Source organism: Ambystoma mexicanum, chromosome 11, assembly GCF_040938575.1.
Source record: "Ambystoma mexicanum isolate Mex_15411 chromosome 11, UKY_AmexF1_1, whole genome shotgun sequence".
Taxonomy (NCBI): domain Eukaryota; kingdom Metazoa; phylum Chordata; class Amphibia; order Caudata; family Ambystomatidae; genus Ambystoma; species Ambystoma mexicanum.
The window spans coordinates 889,998,011-890,018,886 of NC_090934.1; the positions used below are offsets into that span (position 1 = coordinate 889,998,011).

The 20,876-nt window shown below is 43.1% G+C and overlaps 1 protein-coding gene across 1 annotated transcript in view; it reads right to left on the minus strand.

Moving 5' to 3' along the window:
• LOC138503894 (mucin-5B-like) overlaps positions 1 to 20,876 on the minus strand; it is a 1,431,798-nt gene that overhangs the window by 1,247,314 nt on the left and 163,608 nt on the right. The window contains exon 8 of the mRNA XM_069623965.1: positions 8,421 to 8,515. Coding sequence (XP_069480066.1) covers positions 8,421 to 8,515 — 95 coding nt within the window. The remainder of the gene's footprint in view (positions 1 to 8,420; positions 8,516 to 20,876) is intronic.

The following is a 20,876-nucleotide window of genomic DNA, read 5'->3' on the forward strand; positions in this document are numbered from 1 at the left end:
CATTCTTCAATCCGAAAGGCATTACCTTAAACTGGTATAAGCCAACGGGGATAGAAAATGCAGTTTTCTCCTTGGCATGGTCGGTCAGGGCTATTTGCCAATAGCCTGACGTCAAGTCAAATGTGCTGAGGAACTTGGCTGCGCCAAGTTTATCCACCAACTCATCTGTTCTTGGCAAAGGGTGGGCATCAGTCTTGGTGACTGCATTAAGAGCTCTATAATCCACGCAGAATCTAAGCTCTTTAGATCCAGCCTTTGGTACTAACACAGCTGGGCTAGACCATGGACTAGTAGAGGGCTCTATTACCCCAAGATCGAGCATCTTGCTGACCTCACCTTTGATGTGGGTTCGTACGTTCTCTGACTTTCGGTATCCTCTGCTTTTGACTGGCAGACAGTGACCAGTGAGTATGTCATGCTGGCCCCAAGGGGTCGAGCCTGGTGAAAGCGAGAATAGAGAGGCAAACTGATTCAACATAGATGTGCACTCTTCTTGCTGCTCGGGTGTCAGATTGGAGGAGAGATTTACTCCTTCAATTTTTTCGTCTAAAGGTAAGCCTCTGAGGAGATCCGGAAGAGCTTCACTCTCTTCTTCTTCCTTGGATGATGCTAGAAGCAACGCTCCTACATCAGGTCGGGAGACATACGCTTTGAGTCGGTTGGTGTGGAAGACTGTCGGTGCCTCCTTGGGATTGCCCAAGTCCACCAGATAGTTGACCTCTCCGAGTTTACCCACAACTCTGAAGGGTCCCATCCATTTGTCTTGCAAGGCCCTCTGCCTTGTTGGGATCATAACGAGAACGAGCTGGTCTTGAGCGAACTCAACCATGTTAGCCTTTTGATCGTGCCAGTGCTTGACCAATGCTTGTCCAGCTTTCAAGTTATCGCTTGCTTCCGTCATCATGTGCGACATTCTCCTTCGGAGACCTATCACGTAGTCAGTCACTCTGACTGGCTTGGGGGAAGGAGCACTCTCCAGCCCCTCCTTAATCAGGGCCAATGGACCTCTGACGGGATGACCATAGAGAAGTGCGAAGGGAGAATAACCTACTCCCTCCTGAGGGACTTCTCTATAAGCAAATAGAAGGCATGGCAGTAGAAGGTCCCACTTACGCTTAAGGGGTTCCTCTAAAGCACCTATCATGCTCTTCATGGTTCGGTTGAACCGTTCTACCAACCCATTGATTTGTGGGTGGTAAGCTGTTGAGAAATTGTAAGTAACTCCACAGGTTTTCCACATGGCTTTCATGTAGTGGGACATAAAGTTTGACCCCCTGTCAGAGATTACTTCCTTAGGAAACCTGACCCTAGTAAAAATACCAAGGAGGGCCTTAGCCACAGCCGGAGCTGTAACAGTCCTCATAGGAATTGCCTCAGGATACCTAGTAGCATGGTCTACTACAACAAGTATAAACCTGTTGCCTGAGGAGGTTGGAGGATCAAGGGGACCAACAATGTCAATCCCTACTCTCTCAAACGGGACGCCCACAACTGGGAGAGGCACTAACGGTGCCACATTCTTGGAGCCAACCTTACCAGAGGTCTGGCAGGTGTGGCAGCTCCTGCAGTGTTTTTCTACTTCGGCCCCCATCTTTGGCCAATAGAAGTAGAGAGAGAGCCTTTCCTTAGTCTTCTTGAAACTCAAGTGACCAGCCAAAGGAATCTCGTGGGCTAACTGCAAGAACTGTGGTCTGTTCTCTTGGGGTACTACAAGCCGCTTGTAGTCTCCAGGTGCAGACTCGGTCGGTTCACTGTAGAAGAGGCCATCTTCCCAGTGCAACCTGTATTTCCCAGGCTCTTACCCTTCAGCCTGAGCTTCGGCCTGGTGGCGAAGACCTTCCAGAGTTGGGCATTCTCTCTGTCCCTTACTGAAGTCTGCCCTGCTGGGTCCACCTTCTGCCAGTAATGACTGCAGCTCAGGATGGTCAACAGGATCCAGATCTCCAATGAGTTCCTGGCCTTCCATTAGCTCTTCTTCAGAGTCTAATTCTCCCACACAGGGTTGTACCTCCCTCTCAGCCTCAGCTGGAGGTGGAGTTACGGGTGTAATTTTGGACAACCGCGGGGAAGTCCTTGTTGGCTGCACTGAAATGCTGGCTGCTGGTTTCCGGGTAGAAGTCTTAGGTTTCCCTTTCGCTTCTGATTTCTTCGAGACAGCTGCCGACAATTCCAGTGGAGCAGGAGTGATCTCTTTCTTCATCTTCTCCTGGAGAGTACCGCGCATGGTCCTCTCTCTTGCAGGTCTGGTTAGCTCCTGTAACCGTTTACTAGGAGGTCTGGGAGTATGCGATACAACTCCGAGAGTTTTCAAATCGTTACCCAACAGTACACGTCCTGGTACCTCACTCTGTATGCTGACAGGTATCTTCACAGTCATGTCGTTACACTGGATGAGAACTGGTAATTGGGGAAGCATCTGCACAGGCCCTCCAGCTAACTTGCTGAGGCATTTGGGTGCCTTAGCAACATCCTCAGCCTGAAAAAACGATTTATCCACCACAGTTATGCTGGCCCCAGTGTCCCTAATGGCAGGAGTCTCCTGACCATTCACCTGGACACTGTCCTTATAATACTCTTTAGTATTATCGGGGATAGAATTATAGACATCTAAATTCTGTTGTTCCCACAACCCCAGAGATACTAAAGGAACGCTGGCTGAGACTCCAATGGGTTCGTCAGCTAGCAGTAGAAAGTTTCCACTTGCCATTTGGACTTCCTCCTCTGGAGCGAAGGCTAAGGAGACAAGCTGGACCCCTGAAGGTTTACCCTTACATCTGGGATCTCCTTTCACGTGGTCAGTCGAGCCACAAACAAAGCATTTACCAAATGCTTTCTGGAATGGTGGCTTGTTCTGGCCTCCTTCCGGTTTGGCACCAGAAGACACACTATTCTGCTGCGGTTTTCCTTGTGGCTTACCCTTCTGGTTTTGTTTGGGGCCCTCTTTGGAATTTGAGTTATTCGAATTCTCTTTTGAGTCTTTTTTAGGCTGTTTTCCCTCATCCTTTTTCTGAGTTGCCCCAGAATCCTTGTGAGTAGCCGTGTTGGCAACCCACAAGTCAGCAGCCTTAGCCAGCTTCCGGGAATCCAATTCCTTCGAATCAGCCAAGTGCTGTCTGAGCTCAGGAGAACAGGCATCATAAATCGACTCCAACATAAAAAGATTCTTCATACCATCATAAGTGTTCACTTTGTAACCCTTAATCCATCCCTCTAAGTTTTTCAACCCTTCACTCACCCAGGTAGCCCAAGGGGTAGCATCATGCTTTTTGAGGGTTCTAGACCTCTTAAGATACTGGGAAGGGGTCTTCCCGAATCTAGCTATCAAAGCTAGTTTCACACTTTCGTAATCCGTCTTATCCTCCTCCCCCAACTCCATTACCATATCAGTCGCAACAGGGGGGAGCCTAGAGAACAACCAGGGAAGTAAATCATTCCCGGTGATGTCCTGGAGCCCATGATTGTACTCAAACAGTTTTAACCAATCCAACACATCCAATCTCGGTTCATACATACCCACTAATTCCTTCGGCATCCGGGGTCTTTTGGGACTGGAGCTCCTAGAGGAACCAGAGGAGAGAGAAGCATTTTCCACAGACAACTTTTTCATCTCTAACTCGTGATTAAGTTCTATTTCCCTGAGCCTTAACTCAGCTTGCTTCTGCTCAGCCTGGGCATTCATCCGTCTGAACTCGAGCTCTTGGTTTCTTTCAGATTGAGCCAAGAACCGTTTGTGTTCTAATTCGAGCTTAATTTTTTCAAGTTCAAAATAAGCAGGGTTACATGTGGGACCTGGTATGGGCCCCGTAGGTACAGCTGGTAAGGCAGGTAGAGGAGCAGGGGAAACGGTTTCATTAGCCTCTCCTTCCTCTTCAGCCTCTTCATCACTATCATCAGAATTACGATTTAGATCAACACCATCACTGTTATCTACAGCTGCTGGAGAAGATGGTTCCTCTGAACCAGTACCCAGACTTTGGTTTTCCAGCAATCTCGCTATCAGTTCTAACTTCTTGCCTCTTACAGAAAGATTCTCTTGCCTCCAGAGAGCTCGTAAACTCTCAGTATTTTCACCTGACAAGGACTCTTGACTGTAAGCTTCCATAGTAGACATGTTTTTGAAAGTTGCTTTTTAGTGCTAAGCTTTGTGGTTAGTTATCCTAAAGTGTCGAAAAGCACTCTAAACTGTATACTCGATACAAATCCCACTGCTGTACACCAGTGTTAGGCGGAAACCTGTGCAGTTCCCTCTGGGACCACTGCAAAAGATTTAGGACTACAGGTGTTTGGCAGTAAACCCACTTGGTAGCAGTCTGTACCACACAGATTCACTTGGTAGCTGTGGCTGAGCAGTCAGACTTCCCTCAAGAAGAGTTAGGCAGTATGTGGAGTATACAATATAGGACAATCTACACAATAGAACAAGCAAACACGGAACAAGGCTTCGGTGTAAAGATATAAGGGTATTTATTTATAACAACACATCTATAGAAAACACTCTGGCACTAATACGGCAAACAACTTCAATCACAATTACTATACAAAGAAAAAGATCGATCCCCCTAACAATAGTTCGACAAGTCTAGGTTCACCGGCTTCACTTATTTGCAGACAGAGGTGTATGCGTTAACCTAGATGGCACTCTAGTATTCGTTAGGACGGGAGAGAAAAATAAGGCAGGTTATGAAATCAACTCGGTACCAATACTTTACGGACAAATGCAAGGCAAGTAAGGCAGGGTCTACTGCAGATCACAAAGTTCAGAGGCCAGGCCCACTCGGAGAGAGGCAAGGCGATATGTCCCGAAAGTGTTTCAGTGGAAATGCGCTTCGAGTCTTTATCGCAAATTGTTATGGAAAGGTTGGACCAGTTCAGAACAGAAAGTTAAAGAACGCTTGGAGGCGACCCAATGGAAAGGCGAGGATTCAGACACCTCACTCTATCCGGCAGAAAGGCAAGCCAGGCGGGTACGGTACCTTGTTTGTGGAGAGTCAGCTCCGGCGGGGCAGTTGTTCCTGGTGGTGGATGCACGTCGGGTCTTTGCCAAGAGTAGAGAGGATCTCGTCGTCGAAGAAAAGTGAAGTCCGGTGCACCACCAGGGAAGAGACCAGCCGCGGAGTGCTCCGTCACAAGGCACCAGCTTTTGGTCGCGGTACAGGGGTAGTGGCTATCCGGTTGCCGAGGTGCTCTGCACAGGCAATTCGACCACTGCGTCCTGGGGAGAAGAAAAAGCAAAGGTGACTGGTTGTTCCCACCAGCCAGGGGAAGAGACTCTCCGGCAGGGAGATCTCCTCTGTCGCCGGGAAGTGGTGAGTCGGTTCAGCAGGGCTCCACTGGAGGTGTCGTCGTTGCAGGTCGGCTCAGCTTTACCCTCATCGGATTCTTAGGTCCTGTGGCGACTTCTGAAGATCCAGTCCCAAAAGCCCTGCTTTTGTGCAGAAAATCCCCATTCATTCAGCCTAGCTGTCAATCAAAACACGCTAAGTGGTGAGCGGGGAGGCTCACCACTTGGGCCAATCACACCAGAGTGCGACAGGAGTTGGCAAGGCAACTCGGTCCAGGGTGCCTAAACCCCCTCCGACACCCCTGTGGTAACCCAGACAGAATGGCACCACTTTGGAGGGTCTCTGTGAAGAAGCCTGCCAAAAGTGGAACAAAGGGCTCAGCCTTTGGTTTAGGAGTCACAGAGACGAACACAGATGCCATTTGACAAACCGAGTTCTGGCAGAAAATAGACTTAGACTTATTTAAGATAAGTAGACCGGTGGTATGTTAGAGATTAACGAGAAAAAGTATCAATCTCCAACAATGGGAAGAATCCCATAGGGTTATATTCGGGGTCAAATATAACAAGTAGTTTCCACTTCCACCAGCCAAAACTCGACGAGGGGGGATGGGACAGTGCCCCCTCGAATAACAGACCCAGGAGTAATCGAATTACCCTTACTAGTACGTCCACAATAGGATGGTTTGTACTAGTTCTGTTAGTAAATTTAGGTCTAGTGAAGCCAATGGTGACTTTACATGCCCGGGGAGACAGTAGTCAGTCCCCGGGTATGGAGTCTATGATGGAGGTCCGCTAGGATGCCCCAGTGCTACGGCACATAGGGTGCGGTGTAACACACATAGAAAAACATATGAGACCCTATGGAGTAAAAGACCCCATAGCCCATAGAACACATTGACAGTTACAGGAATTACACACATTCATGTCCAAGAGTGGGAGAAAAAGAGTCTCACTCTTGGCAGGATGGAAAAAACAAACTCCAGAAATCCAGCAAAGCTGCTGGGGGACTCACTAGGTTAGGAAATTCAGCTTAAACAAAGAATTCTCCCTAACAAATTGTGAGGATGATCATGCACCACATCTAGATAGGACTGTGATGTTTAGCCTAGCACCACATCTAGACAGAATTGTGAGGATGATCATGCGTCGCATCTAGGTAGGATTCTAATGTTTAGCCTTGCACCACATCTAGATAGGATTGGAAGGATGATCATGTATCACATCTCGATCGGATTGTAAGAATGATCATACGTCACATCTAAATAGTATCGTAATGTTTAGCTTTGCGCCACATCTAAGTAGGATTGCAATGTGTAGGGTTGTGCCACATCTAGATAGGATTGTAAGAATGATCATGCGTCACATCTAGATAGGATTGTAAGGATGATCATGCATCACATCTAGATAGAATTTTAATGATTAGCTTTGTGCCACATCTAGAAAGGATTGTAATGTTTGGCCTTGCGCCATATCTAGATATGATTGTAATGTTTAGTCCTGTGCCACATATAGACAGAATGGAGGATTATCATGCGCCACATCTAGATAGGATTGCAAGGATGACCTTGCATCACATCTAGATAGGATTGCAATGTGTAGCTTTACGCCACATCTAGATAGGATTGTTATGTTTGGCCTTGCACCACATCCACATAGGATTGTAATGTTTAGCCCTACACCATATCTAGACAGAATTGTGGGGATTATTATGTGCCACATCGATATAGGATTGTAATGTTTAGCCCTGCGCCACATCTAGATAGAATTGTGAGGATGATCATGCGTCGCATCTGGTTAGGATTGCGAGGATTTACCTTTCGTCCCACCCGGACAGAGTTATGAATGTTGACATGTGTCACATCTAAATAGTGATGTCACCAACCCTACTGAAAATCTCACCTCTCTCCATACACCTCTCATACTCTAACCAAACACAACGATACCTCTAAAGCCCACCAAATCACTTTGCACATCACAACACTGCAACAACAAAACAAAACAAACATATTCTCACACAACAGCACATGGCGGGCTACCAACAGAAAAAAATAACTAAGCTCAGCGAACTGTGTTAACCGAGCTGATGCTGTCAAGAGCACATCACAGCTCTCTTGCGCTTTTCCTCCTGAGTCCCACTAACCCATCCTACCCTCTTTCCTTTCAGACCCGCCAGAGCGCCAGGGGACCAAACCGGTGGTGATAGTGCACAGAACAACATCCAAGCAGTGGAACCTTCCTTGATATTCTATCTATGAACATAGCACAGGCAGAACAGAGAATGCCCACAAGCCTGAGGAGGAAGACCCACCTTGGCTCATGCACTTTTCCCATGACATCCGTGGATATCTTTGTGATATAGGCCATGTGTGCATGAGAGCTCTACAATGGCGGGCATCATGGCAAAAATGGCACCCTCTGGTACTCCACTGATTACTGGGTTTCCGCCTGGTTTTCACAGAGGCCAAAAGAACACGTAAAAATCAATTGCAATCAACTGATATGATATGATATGGTATTTGTAACGCGCCTATACACAAGTGTATGACAGGGGATTGGAGTGACAATGTCTTCTGGCTTGAGGATTTCCATCTTGGATATGGGAAATCATCGTGCCAGCAGCCTTGGAATGAGCGGCAGGAAAGGAAAAGAAGGGCGATGTTTCCTCTGTCTGCCCCATGCTCTACACTGTTCACAGTGAGGGTGGGAATAGGAAGCAGGCATTTCAGCCAAATTGCAGATTGTGTCTGTATCGTCCATTGTAACTCTTTAACAGCCAACACAGAAAGGTTTTTACATGCTGCTTTTTATTTTTCACAGTGTTGTGTGGGTCATTTAGATAAAACATGACAAATGAATAGCAACATGATTTTGCAGAGCGCTGTTAAGAAGGGCATTCAGACACATCATTTCACATAAAATAAAATCCACACGTGTGCCACACACCGGCATGAGGAGAGCATGTCTTTTTTCCAAATTTACTGTAAATAATGTGTTTAACTGATCAGCATCTCCAAGACATCTGGCTAGTTAAAAAGCCCTTCAATCAAAACGTGTCAGTGGTGGCTGAAACAAAACCTGAGAAGCTGTTCTAGGTTTCCAAAAATAAATACACAATGAATACATAAATAAAACACACCTTGTAATAGGGCTCTGGATTAACTGCTGAGTGGCAGGTAGCAAAGGTTCCGTTAGGATCTCTCAGCAGCTCACACCAGTGCAAGGCATATTGTTCTGCAGAGGAAGAGAACATTTCTCAAAGGTCTGTGGTACACATGAATTTGCATTTTGGAAAGCCAAAAATATTTGGTAATTCGATTGCTGAGACTTGACATTAAGATTTCGTGCGACATTTATTTATATCATCCATCTACAACCAAAGTCGTCCCTTACTACTGCCTATAATTGCAAAGTGCATTTTGAGAACACAGCCTTTTTCTCGAGGCAACTGCGTTAAATTTGCCAGATGTCTCCTTCTCGCTGGTGACATACAATCCCAGTCCTGGGCTTTGCTCAGGCTTTACTCAATGTATTCAATTGCAATGGCCGAAGGATGCAAATCCCAGATTGTAAATAGTGGAGAAATGCAAAACCAGATCTGTGGCATCTGCTCTTTCCTCAGTCTGTACATTAAAATGGCCTACAGCTCACCCTAGCCACTCCTGAAACCTTTCTGCTTTCTGAAAAAATACAAAAGCAGACTCTGATCTTGACGAGCTGTAAATCCGTGTTTGGCGGTGATTAATTTACCTGGGCCATAGCCCTCAAGTACACTTCCGAATACAGTTAAACATTACACATTTTTCTCAGAAAGTTATACATTTTTAATACAATGTCATACAAATGTTAAATTAAAAAAAATAGAGCAATAAAGTCCACAAGTGAAACTCAAAATTATGTTTTCTACTTTTGAAAACAAGTACAAACAGCTTGCTGGATTGTCCTTTGCCTGGTTCAGGCCACCATGCAAGGCTTGCAAGGTACATTTGCACCTACATGAAAACTAGTTGTGCACCTCTGGCACCATTTGGTACATGTTTTTAAAAAATGCTGTTGAAGTGCACGAAGTTGTGCATCACCTTTGTTAAAGCAGCTTGTGGTATGCCCCACCAGTGTGTCGCACTATACAACCTTTTCTAATGTCGAATGAATGGATTTAAATAAATTGAATTCTTTCAGAAATATGTCAAGTTAGTTTGGCAGTGATTATTTGCTTAACACTGTTTTTTTTGTTGTTGTATTTACTTTTTTAAATTAATTTCCAAAGTATTACATGTTAACAGGTAGAATAATCAAAACATCACAACATATACAAATGGTACAACAAATATAGATAGAAGATGTTTAGCAGGACACGCACAAGTTCAACCATCAGATAATCTCTTCAAACCTCCCCCATAGCCCCTCATACAGTTCATCTTCCTTTTTTTGCCCAGAATCACCCTCTCCACCAATGACATTTTACGGAAGTCCTCCATCCATGCAGAAGTGCTCGGAGCAGTGACAGACCTCCATTCTCTCGGATATTTGCTCAACACTGTTCACTCAACTATCTGCACTCAATCCATTGTAATCCACCTCTGTGAACATATATCCTGATTTAAAGCTAGATAGTAGCGTTGTCTAATAAAAACACCCAACATCTAGGGGTATGGAAATGCAACATTAAGTTACAGCTGATTTATGTAGCTTGCACGTTAGGTTCTTGTCAGTGAGCTGAAAACACAGAAAAGCTTCAGAGCAAATGGAACTTTTGTAAAGTGGAATTATTGGAAATTATTGACTTCAATGGCACATCAGCAATAGTAAGCCTTGACAAAGCCAATATGTTTGGATTTGATAATCTAGAGGGTAAGCCATTTTGGTCCTGTGAGGACTTACAGAAAAATCTTACCGCCTGCCTTTACAAAGCCAGACCTATTGACTTTACCAAGGCATGTTTTACATTTCCTTTTTGTTTTGAGTTTTCTTCCAATTTCTAAAGTCGAAGATGCTTCAGTTGTTGCTGATTTTTTAGATGCATTGGCTGGCCAATATTGACCAACCAAACTGAAAATCATTGAACCTTTCTTATTTGGATGTACACACACACTGGAAATAGTGTGTCAGCACTATATTTTCAAATTGTCTTCATACGTTTCAGGGGCTGTGATATATGCAAACGAAGCATTGATGAGCTGGGAGAGTTTGGATCAGTATTCCTCATTGGGGAAACTCATTTAAGAAGAAACTTACTGGGTTAAAGACTGTGAAGCCTGTGCACATGGAAACAACCTCACAAGCCGAGCGAATACCTTACGACAAAGAACCACAAATTACCTGTCTACGCTCCCTGCAACTAACAGTGTGCTTGCAAGACCATCAAATCCAAGATGGTGCTGCTCCAGATATCAGTTTGGCTCGCTTACATGAGAGGGGGAAAAGTGTGGAGCTAATATCACGGTCAGAGAATTGCCTTTTTTTTTTCCACAGTCACATTTTCTGACAAATATTACAACCTCACTGGGAAAAGGCTCCTACAAAATGAAGGGAGTTTTGGCAGGAGGGTGTGGGAGACTGAAAGGAGAAGAAGTGCAGAGACAGATTGTTGTTGACGCAAAGGAATTATAGAGAAGGAGGCTGGTGTAAAGGGAGCTAGATGAGAGGAGGTGACTTGGGGTGGATGTTAATGTTAATGTTAAATGATATTTGTACCGTGCACTATCACCACCGAAGTGGTCCCCTGGCGCTCTGATGAGAGGAGTTGACCTGGCATAGATGAACGGAGGTGATTTGTAAAGAAGGCAGAAGAGGTGGGAAACAGCAGGTGAAGGAGGAGATGGATACAAGTTGGAGAGCCTGAAAACATTGAGAGAAGGAGGTGGTGAAACATCAGAAGTAGGTGGTATTGAACAATTGGAAGTGGTGAGTCTTTCGTAAGGAGGAGGTGATGAGGCACCAGTCCCAGGTGGTAACAAATCAGGAAGACGGAGTAAGACACCAGAGTAGGAAATGGATAGGAAACGGGGCTGGGGGTGGTGGTATTGAATACGGAGGAGATGGTGGCAGTGAGTCAACATGATGAGGGAGTTGTGAATCTGAAGGGATTAACGGGTCAACAAGAGGTAATAGTGCACCAGAAGGTGTGGCAACAGCTGTAGGAGATGGCAAGAAATAAGGCGGAGAAGGGGAGAAAAAACAAGGAAAAAGACATTGTAGAGATATTGATGGCCAGGTAGAGTAGCCTGGGAAATCTGAGACCGAGGGGCAAGATATTTACAGATAGGGTATATGCCTGGTGGACCAGCGTGGTGGTTGAGAGGAGGCAAGAGCATTCTGGTGAAGCAGCTAGGAGTTAACAGAGGTTCCGGGTGAGACTCAGTCTAATAGAAGGCGGTGATAGGAGAGCAGAGAGGGAACAACCTAGGAATATGTTTTTTGTTGAGGTGTGATAAGAGTAACCAGAAGGGGGAGTTGGTCAGTGATATATGCCTTTCATCAGAGCTACAAGCACCTCCCTACAGCCACGGGGACTCCTAACTAATTTTAGCTATGAGCATCTTCCTTTCTGCAATCTATCAAATCTGTAATTTACAAAGCCTCTGCATACTATGCACCACAAGTGCCCTTGTTACGCTAGGTTTTGCATGATCATACCTTGAAATGTTCTGCTCTACAGCAGCACCCTCTGGAGAGAGGGTATTAGCAAAAGATAGTTTGCAAACCAATCCCCTCCCCAGATTGCCTCTTTAAATGCCCCGATAATGACTCAGCTTTCTTCCTCAATATTGCCAGTAAGCCCTGATGTTGACTCCTCTAACAATTCATTTAATAATTCTTCAATGAACCTCTCTAGCTTCACTATGTCTGCAGGCCCTATTGAGGACCTGTTGAATATGATTGATTCTGATCTGGTCACAGAAAAGATTTTGTCCTATCCAAGGATGGAACTTCCAAAGTCCAATCATTATTTAATAGCGACCTAAAGCCTTGTGGTAAGAGTTAATATGGCCTCAGTGAGGTACGCTAATAGCACAGCAGTCAAGTATGATATGGTGTATGCACATCCAGAACATCAAATGGAAACCCATTCGACATTGTATACTTGTCCAATCACGGATTGCTTAGGAGCAAAAATTGACGAGCTTTTGGATTCTTCTTTGAGATTAGGGATGTCCTTCTCAGATAAAATTGAAAATCTGGGGTCTGGCTCTGCTTAAGCCCCAACTAATATGCCTTGTGTTAATGGAATATCTCAACCGAGTACTGAATTTCTTTAGTACGCACGAAAAACATGTGTGAAGTAAACATTGGAATTGTAAGGTGGGTATCAGACTCTGTATCTTTGAATAAACAAATGGTTCTGATCAATCAGCAAATATATAATGCAACTGGATTTTTCATACATGCAGAATCAAATAGAAACAGTAAGAATGAAGCGGTACCCTCTCACGGAGAACATTTTAGAGATCATCTGCATCCCGTTCCTAATTTAGGACAACCAATGGCCGAGAGGAATCCCCCATTTGACTTGAATAGTGCTGATTCACTTGTCCAGGCTTCCTGGAAAGAATATTGCCTTTGCTGATTCACGTGGCACTTTACATTTACAACTTTTGAGATTAGAAGTGTCAATGAAAGATCTATCTGAATGGTGACATACCCCTGGGAAGAACATATACAAGTTCAGATACTCCTGCGAAAAAGCCTCAACTTGATTACTCAGTCGAGTACGCAATGGCTGGGTCATCCATCAATCATCTCAGGTTGTTCAAACAGCCATTCTGCTGCTGCATTAATTTATCCTAACCATTTGGGTCACGAAACTATGCTGTCTGGGGTGGATTCAAACGCATGTTTAATTAGGGCCACCAGGAGCGTTTCTACCAAAGACTGTCCTGTGGACAACTGCCACTTTAACCAGATACAGCTTGATAAAACAACACCTTTGACAACTAATCTGATAAAAACTCCACCAGTTAATAACTTGTATTGTTCAAGTCGATGATTAATTTAACCCAGCCTCTGAGTATTTGTACGCAATCATTACCAATACATCCACCCTCCATGCAATCTAAAATACTGGATAGTGATATTATAGAAGGTTGGGGCAAAAACAATGCACCTTTAAAGTCTGTTTCTGTAGGAATAAGAATGCCTACTGTAGAGTCCTGTCATCGATTCTATATGACATTCTAGGTATTGTTGGAAAGGCCAATAAAATAATACCTCAATTGAGAATGTTATCCATTTACATGTCTACTGGGGGTTGTAGTCTAAGAGTCACCTTTGTGGATCCTAGCATTTTTAAATAAGTTTGCGACTAGCAAGAGAACTTCTCTGAATTGAGAATTGAAATGTATTTAGACAGCAGAGTTAAACACTGCCATCTATGTGACCATTGGCACATGGCCAAAGCAGTTAATTGCCTAAAGCAGGGGATCGGTGAAGCTGCCTCGAGGAGCTAAACCTCTATATTATTTGATAACATTATAGACTTGAACCCTGGTGCTTTAGAGAAGGTATTAACATCCAACCCTTGGAGTGACCTATCTTCACAAGCCAGAGATCCGGTCTATAATAAACTCAGATACCATCTTTGATCGCTGACCCACAGTTTCTGGCAACTACCTCAAAATAGTTTTCAGGAACATTGCCTGCCTGAATAGATATTTAGGTGACCCAGACCATGTGTATCCTATATATCAGAACTTAATATGATTCTTTTCTAGGAGACCTGGTTAATGTCCTCTTTGACACTGAGTAATTTTAGTACCATCTATTCTCCATTAAAAAAAGTCAGGGTGGAAGGAATAAAATGGGGGTCAGAGATTGTTGTGGCCAATTCGTTGTGTTCAGATTGCACACTTATATTTTCAGTGGATGTGCTTCTGGTTGTATCTATTAAGGCACCAGAAGGAGATACTATGGTGATTTACAATTTGTATACCGCATATCATGGATATGGTTAAGGACGAGATGTCATGAATCTTTTAGAAAAGTGAATAACCATCTGGAACAATGGAAAACCAAACATCTTAGTGACTTCATAGATTAAATTGGGGGGAGGGGACTTTAATCTGGGGATGGGCGACTACCCTGGGACCGAAAATGGATAAAGAAGGTAGCACCAATAATATCCCACAAATAGTACCAGAGAACCCTGCATCTAGTAAGAGTGGTTAGTTTCTACTACCGTATTTGGCTGAATTGACGTATCTGCGCTCAGTGAATGGTAGATTCCCATCCGATCACCTGGGTCAATTCTACTTTCAGAATAGCAAACACGCTTCTACAATTTACTATTTTTCAAGTAGAGTGTGTGATTGGGGTTATATCCACAACTTCTCTATATGGCATCACTCTGAGGTTGATCAAAATACTCTCATCCTTACTCTCAAAATTGTAAAGAGGTAGGTGCATAGAATATCCTGTCAAATCAATCATTTGGGCACAAAAATGGTAAACTCTAGACAAAGAGAGCATTTCTAATACCTTTATTTAGGATGCATTACCTGAAATTGAGAACTGCTTGTCCAATTCCATAGAAGGCTTTAGAGCTGTTGTGCTTTATGATAGCCTAATGTTAACTATGAGAAATATATTGTGTGTTAGGTCTCGACCCTTGAATACATTGGATAACCATGTGGGGTTTTCAACCCCAAAATGTTAGAAATGTAATGAAACATTCACAGAGTACATTAAAAGATTAAGTTAGAGATCAGCTAGCCATTGCTGGGGCTAGATCAAAGAATAAAGGAGCTACACACGAAGCAAAAACATGTTGGCAATATTCCTTATGGCTAGAACTAGGATCAGCAGCTCGTAGTAGGAACACAGGTTTTTTCTGGGAGTGAGTTTCACATGGCATGGGGACACAGAAACAATTGTACAACTCTGTGAAAGTGCCTGCAGCCAACTTGGTTAAACACTTTGATTAGGTATATAACCCTAGTACCCATATGATCCAAGTGGTTCCTTGCAATCAGCCAGAGAAGGACAACACTAAAGAAGCTATCATTAATTTCACGTGTAGGTGTCTCCTTAGCCTTATCACAGTCAAGAAATGGCCAAGCACCAGGTGCTAGTTTGATTCCTATTGATATATTTAAATATAATTCAGAAATATGGGTGCCTCTTTTTTACACAGCTTTTTAACAGTGTTTCCAGTGACTCTATCTTTCCAGCCCGCTAGGAACAACATATGTTTGATCCCTAAAATACGATCATTGCTGTCGAGCAATATGGCTTCTGCAAAGGAGTTGGAATAGAGTGACAGTTACGTAACCATAGGCTATTGCTTGATAAATATGTGCTTGGACATAGGTCCCCATTATATCTTGGATTCATGGATCTAAGTTCAGCAGTTGAATATGTCAACCATATACAATTATGGGAATCATTATCAGCCCTAGGGTTGCCAAAGCCACTCTTGGCACTTCTAGTGGCGTTTTCATGAGAATTTGACTGCCAGGGTATGTGTTGGCAATCAGGTTAACATATCTGCAGCCATTATTCTGGGACGAAGAGATAGACATGGTTGCTTGCATTCTAGCTCCCTTACATTTTGATTTGAATTTCAGCTCATTTTTCGGAGAGTTATGAGAGTTAACCCCAGACACAGCTAAAATAGCTGGAAGAAAAATGTATGCATGTGCAAATGCATATGTAGTCCTAACTGCTTGCACCCCAACATCTTTGCAGTGGTTAGAAAATAGGTGTGTTGATTTTATGGCTGCAAGAGATCTCCACCCAAATCTTAAAAAATGAAACATTTTGGGCGTTGGTCAGTTTAAAGGCAAGGTACCCACAGTAGTAGCTGGGGGTACAACATTGGCTTCATCGATTAATTTCCCTGTCGTGGAGTTACCTTTAAAAAAACTAAAAAACCTTGGACTGGGATAGCCAACTTTCTGATTGCGCTACAAAAATAGCCTAGGCTAATGGAGCAATCTTGCGGTTTACAAAACCTTGACAGGGAGCCCCTTCCTACTTAAAATCATCGCCAAAATAGCCTACAACCAAATACAAACCCACCTCGAACAAAATAACTTACTTGGAGCTAGACAATCTGGCTTTAGGCCCAACCACAGTACGAAGACAGCCCTCTTGGACTTGAAAATCCAATTGGATTCTATTAGAGACTCAGGCAAATTAGCCACTCTACTGCTACTGGACCTATCAGCAGCATTCAACCTGGTAGACCATGACAAACTATGCGACACCTAAAAAAAGATTTTAATTTTTCTAGTAATGCTACTCAGTGGATCAAATCTTTTTAACGGACTGCACATCGAGAGTTGTCATTGGAAACTATGCAGCGGCCACATAGTAGTACCTATAGGAGTACCCCAGGGATCCTGCCTCTCGCCCACCCTCTACAATGCATATACTAAACTCCTTTTCTCGGCTCTTGACGACATATGGGTGTCATCTACACTAATTTTGCAATTGACACCCAGATCCTCATCCCCATTACAGGTGACTACACCCAAGACACCGACACCATCAATAAAGTTTATGCTATAATTCAAAATTGGATGGCCCTAAATAGTCTCTGCCTTAACGATGAGAAAACGGAGGTCCTCATCGTGGGCTCCCAAAAAAGAATAAGCACCCTCCACTCTAACTACTCTCACATCAACATTGATGGTACACAAATCCCAGTGCTCAAACAAGTTAAAATGCTTGGTGTTTACATAGATGCCAACCTCACTATGCACAAACAAATAGCAACTCTCTCCTCGTCCACAGCCTACACAGCTAAACTTATCGCACTTAGCCGCCAATTTCTTACCCCAACAAATTGCATAACCTTGGCCAGAGCACTGATTTGAAAGAAATTGGACTACTGTAAGATCCTCTTCCTAGGAACCTCCAAAACCAACGTGAATAAACTCCAACTTTTACAAAACAATGTCCCTAGAGTGGCTCTAGGCATAAAGAAATCCGACCATATATCTAGCATCAGAAGAGAAAAGCATTGGCTGCCAATTGAAGCAAGAATCATCTTCAAAACACTCAGCACAGTCTACAAATGCATCACCAATAAAGCGCCTAGTTACCTCAACAACGCTATCAAGAAAAAAACCTCCTGCAGGACATTGAGATCTAATAAACTGGTCCTCTTAGAAGTTCCTCACTACAAATACAGTAGAGCAGGAGGAAGTAGCTTCAAAATCCTAGCCCCATCGCACTCTAACGTACTACCCCTTAGCATCAAAAATGGGGACTCCCTACCAAGATTAAAAAAAATCACTGAAAACCTGGCTATTCAATAAATATTAACCCTCACCAGTCCTACTCCACCTTTAGTACTAGAATGCTTCAGATTACCGCCTTTCTTTGAACCAAAACACTAAATGTAATCCCATGGCCGCCGTGTACCTCCAGGGGTCATCTCTTGATCTGCAACCAGTGTTCAAACAAAGTGTGACCTACTACAGTGACCAACTGTATCTTAGTATGAGAAATTTGATCCCATGACTTATTGCAATTCAGGATAAAAATGTTCTATATGATTGTAACTGTAACACTGTATAAAAATGCCACAAAGTATATGAAATTTCGCCGTGATACCCGCGGGTCTGGGCCAGTAACAAATGTAATAATAAATAAAAAAATATGGATCTGATCCTCCCAATTTATCGAGCGAAAACTGTGACAGTTGCTAGTTGTGGCTCCGAAGTTTGGGAACTATAGCCCAGTGACAGCAATTCAAAACAGAAATAAAATTGTTTTGCATAGTTTATTTGGGGTGTTGAATGTTGCTCCTACATTCTTACCGTGCTTGGATGCTGGCATGGGTTTTATTGCCAACCTATTAACCTGAGACTATTGACATTTTTGATGGAATTGTGGAGATGTGGAGAGGAGGATTTGATCCATTGGATATTGCACAATCTGTCTACTCTGATACTGTAGAGTCCAGTCCTTGGCTGCAAAAGGTTAAACGAGAATGTGCTATGTTGGGGTGTGGTGATCTATCCTAAACACCTTCTCTGGCTGTTTCACTCAATATAAAATCCCTTTGTCTCAAATATACCAATTTTAAATGCCAATATCAATTTAATCAAGAACGTGGTAAATAGTCTGTGTCTGAGATGCACTTTCACTGGATGAACTGATGCATTTCCTCTTTTTTTGTCCAGTTTCTAACCAGCTAAGAAGGAAATATCTTGTACCAATTTCACAGGTGTGTAATTTTAGGTCTATCTATGATGCTAAGAAGGATTCACTTGTCCAGGTTTCCTGGAAAGAATATTGCCTTTGCAGTTTACTGTTTTATTGAAACAGCTTTATTTTTAATAAGTACTTATAATGTAAGTTACATTTTATTTATTATTGTTGTAAAATGTGATACTTTTTAAGATGATATTAATCATCAAAATAATGTTTTTTTACCTACCTATCTAAGACCTTTCGAATAACTTCCTATTCACCAAAAAACCAACCCTCTCTTGTAAGTGGGTTTAAATAGCAACTATACTTTTTCCCCTTTGTGCTTCTCCTGAAGCATCTGCTCCCAGTAGGTGCACCACCCTCCCTGCTTCTCTAGTCCACTTTTGCCAAGAGAACAACCCTTAGCTTAGTACTCTTATCCAGGTTATCCTCTTTATGGTATGCACAGCTTTCTATGTTTCTCAAAAACACAGTGGTGGGGCATCAATGGACTGTTTAAAACATGCTTTCCTAAACATGCCTTCACTTGGACAAGACTCAAACCATCTGCAGTTAACTGCTCTGCCTGACAAATTCCTCTTTTGCTACTTCCACTGTGAGCTCCTATACCTCTGCTGTTGCATCAAAATCTTACAGTTCTCTTCTTAATCTTTCTAAAATGCATTACCACCTCTGCTTTCTGTAATGCCTTAATCCCACACACCCTTTGCCTCACTTCTCACTTTCTTGTGCTCCTCATACACTTGCCTTTGCTGATTATAAATGATCTCCTTCACAACACCCGCTCTATGTCCAAGCAGAATTCTTTATAGTCTCTTACAAAGATTCTTCCATAAACCCAGCTCGCTGAAATGTACAACCACAAACACAACTCTTCCAGTCTACAATTATAACCAAAAAGCAGAGCAACCAGATGAAGAAGTGAGAATGCCCTGTTCTCTTCAAAGACTCTGTGCAGTCGCACCTGGAGCATTCCAAGTGCCGAATGGGCTTACAAAATAAATGATCTCAAGACCAGCAAAATACTACTTTATTATCAGTACAATAATGCAGGGAAACCTGGCGAACAAACACATTGCAGCTCACACATTCGCAACGCATTTCAATTACACAAAAGGTTTTAATCCTCAACATACGTCAGCTATGACGACATCCTTTGTGGCAAACAGTAAAAACCTACAGGGTGGAGGGATTGGTTAAGGGAACGTATATACCTATAGTTTATATAAGTGTTCAGTATCATCATTGGCTGCCCCTTATCTGGTAGGCAGGCCTTGAACACCCCCTAACTACATAAAATGCTGATAATAACATAACAACATCACAGAGGATAGGCTTCTGCAACAATGTATGGTCCACCATTGCATAGGCTCTCATGATTGGTTGGCATTCTCTTACTACCTTGGACGTTCGGCTCGTTAGCAGCAGGTAGGAAACAAAACCCAGGTACAAGGGAATAATGTCAGACAACTGCCCTCCTAATAAGCCTACCATCTCTCATCAGTTAGGTGCTAATCCCAGGCTTCTTCTCTGTACTTTACCTTGCTGACTGTTCTCTTTCTTGGAGCTTTAAAGGAAGTGAAGTTACATTGCTATCTTCACCTGGAGCTTCATGAATAGGCCTTGTCTTCTGGTCTTGTACCACTTGATAGGAGACCATGATTTTGTCCATTCTGCATTTTATTTAGTGCTATTTGATTCAATTATATTGGGTGCGTGTAATCTCCTTGGCCTCTGGAGACTTGGTTCCTCCATCTTGCATGTGCTTTCTGCATCTTTGATTGTTCAATATTTGGTACTCACAATTATTCACTCCTTTACTTCCCTTCTTGAGCCTTCTTGCGTACTATTGTACGATGCTGACATCCATTTTCTCAACATGGTTGCTTTACTTGCATTACATTTCCTACTTTAACATGCTTCAACATTACCTTATCTACCTTGCGTTTCTGCACATATACATCTACTGCATCTTGTGTTATATCTTCTTAGTGTATATGGTTTTCTTCATCTTTGCATAATATTTACTTTGCTATTTTAGTTACACCTTCATTACCTAGATATCCATATATCAGGCTTAGTGCACAAACGTATCTTCTCTTCTTCATGTCATCATGTCACACCGGTCACACTTTATTTACAGTTCTTCTATGTCCTGTGGTATCTGCAGGCTCATGTCTACCACATCAGTTTGGGGATACATTCGATTTGGTATAACATATCTCATACCTTCAATGTACTATTGGGATAATAGGGATGATACCAGGTGTCATTAACAGTGTTCTCTTGCTGTTCTTGCATTACAATGGAGGTGAGGGGGTGGGCTCTATAAATGACATTTACACCTGCCTCTCTGCAGTCCCACCTCTGGTTGTGTCCTCGACCACCTCCTCAGTTTTCTTCACCTTTTCTTCACATTGTGGTTTCTTCAGAA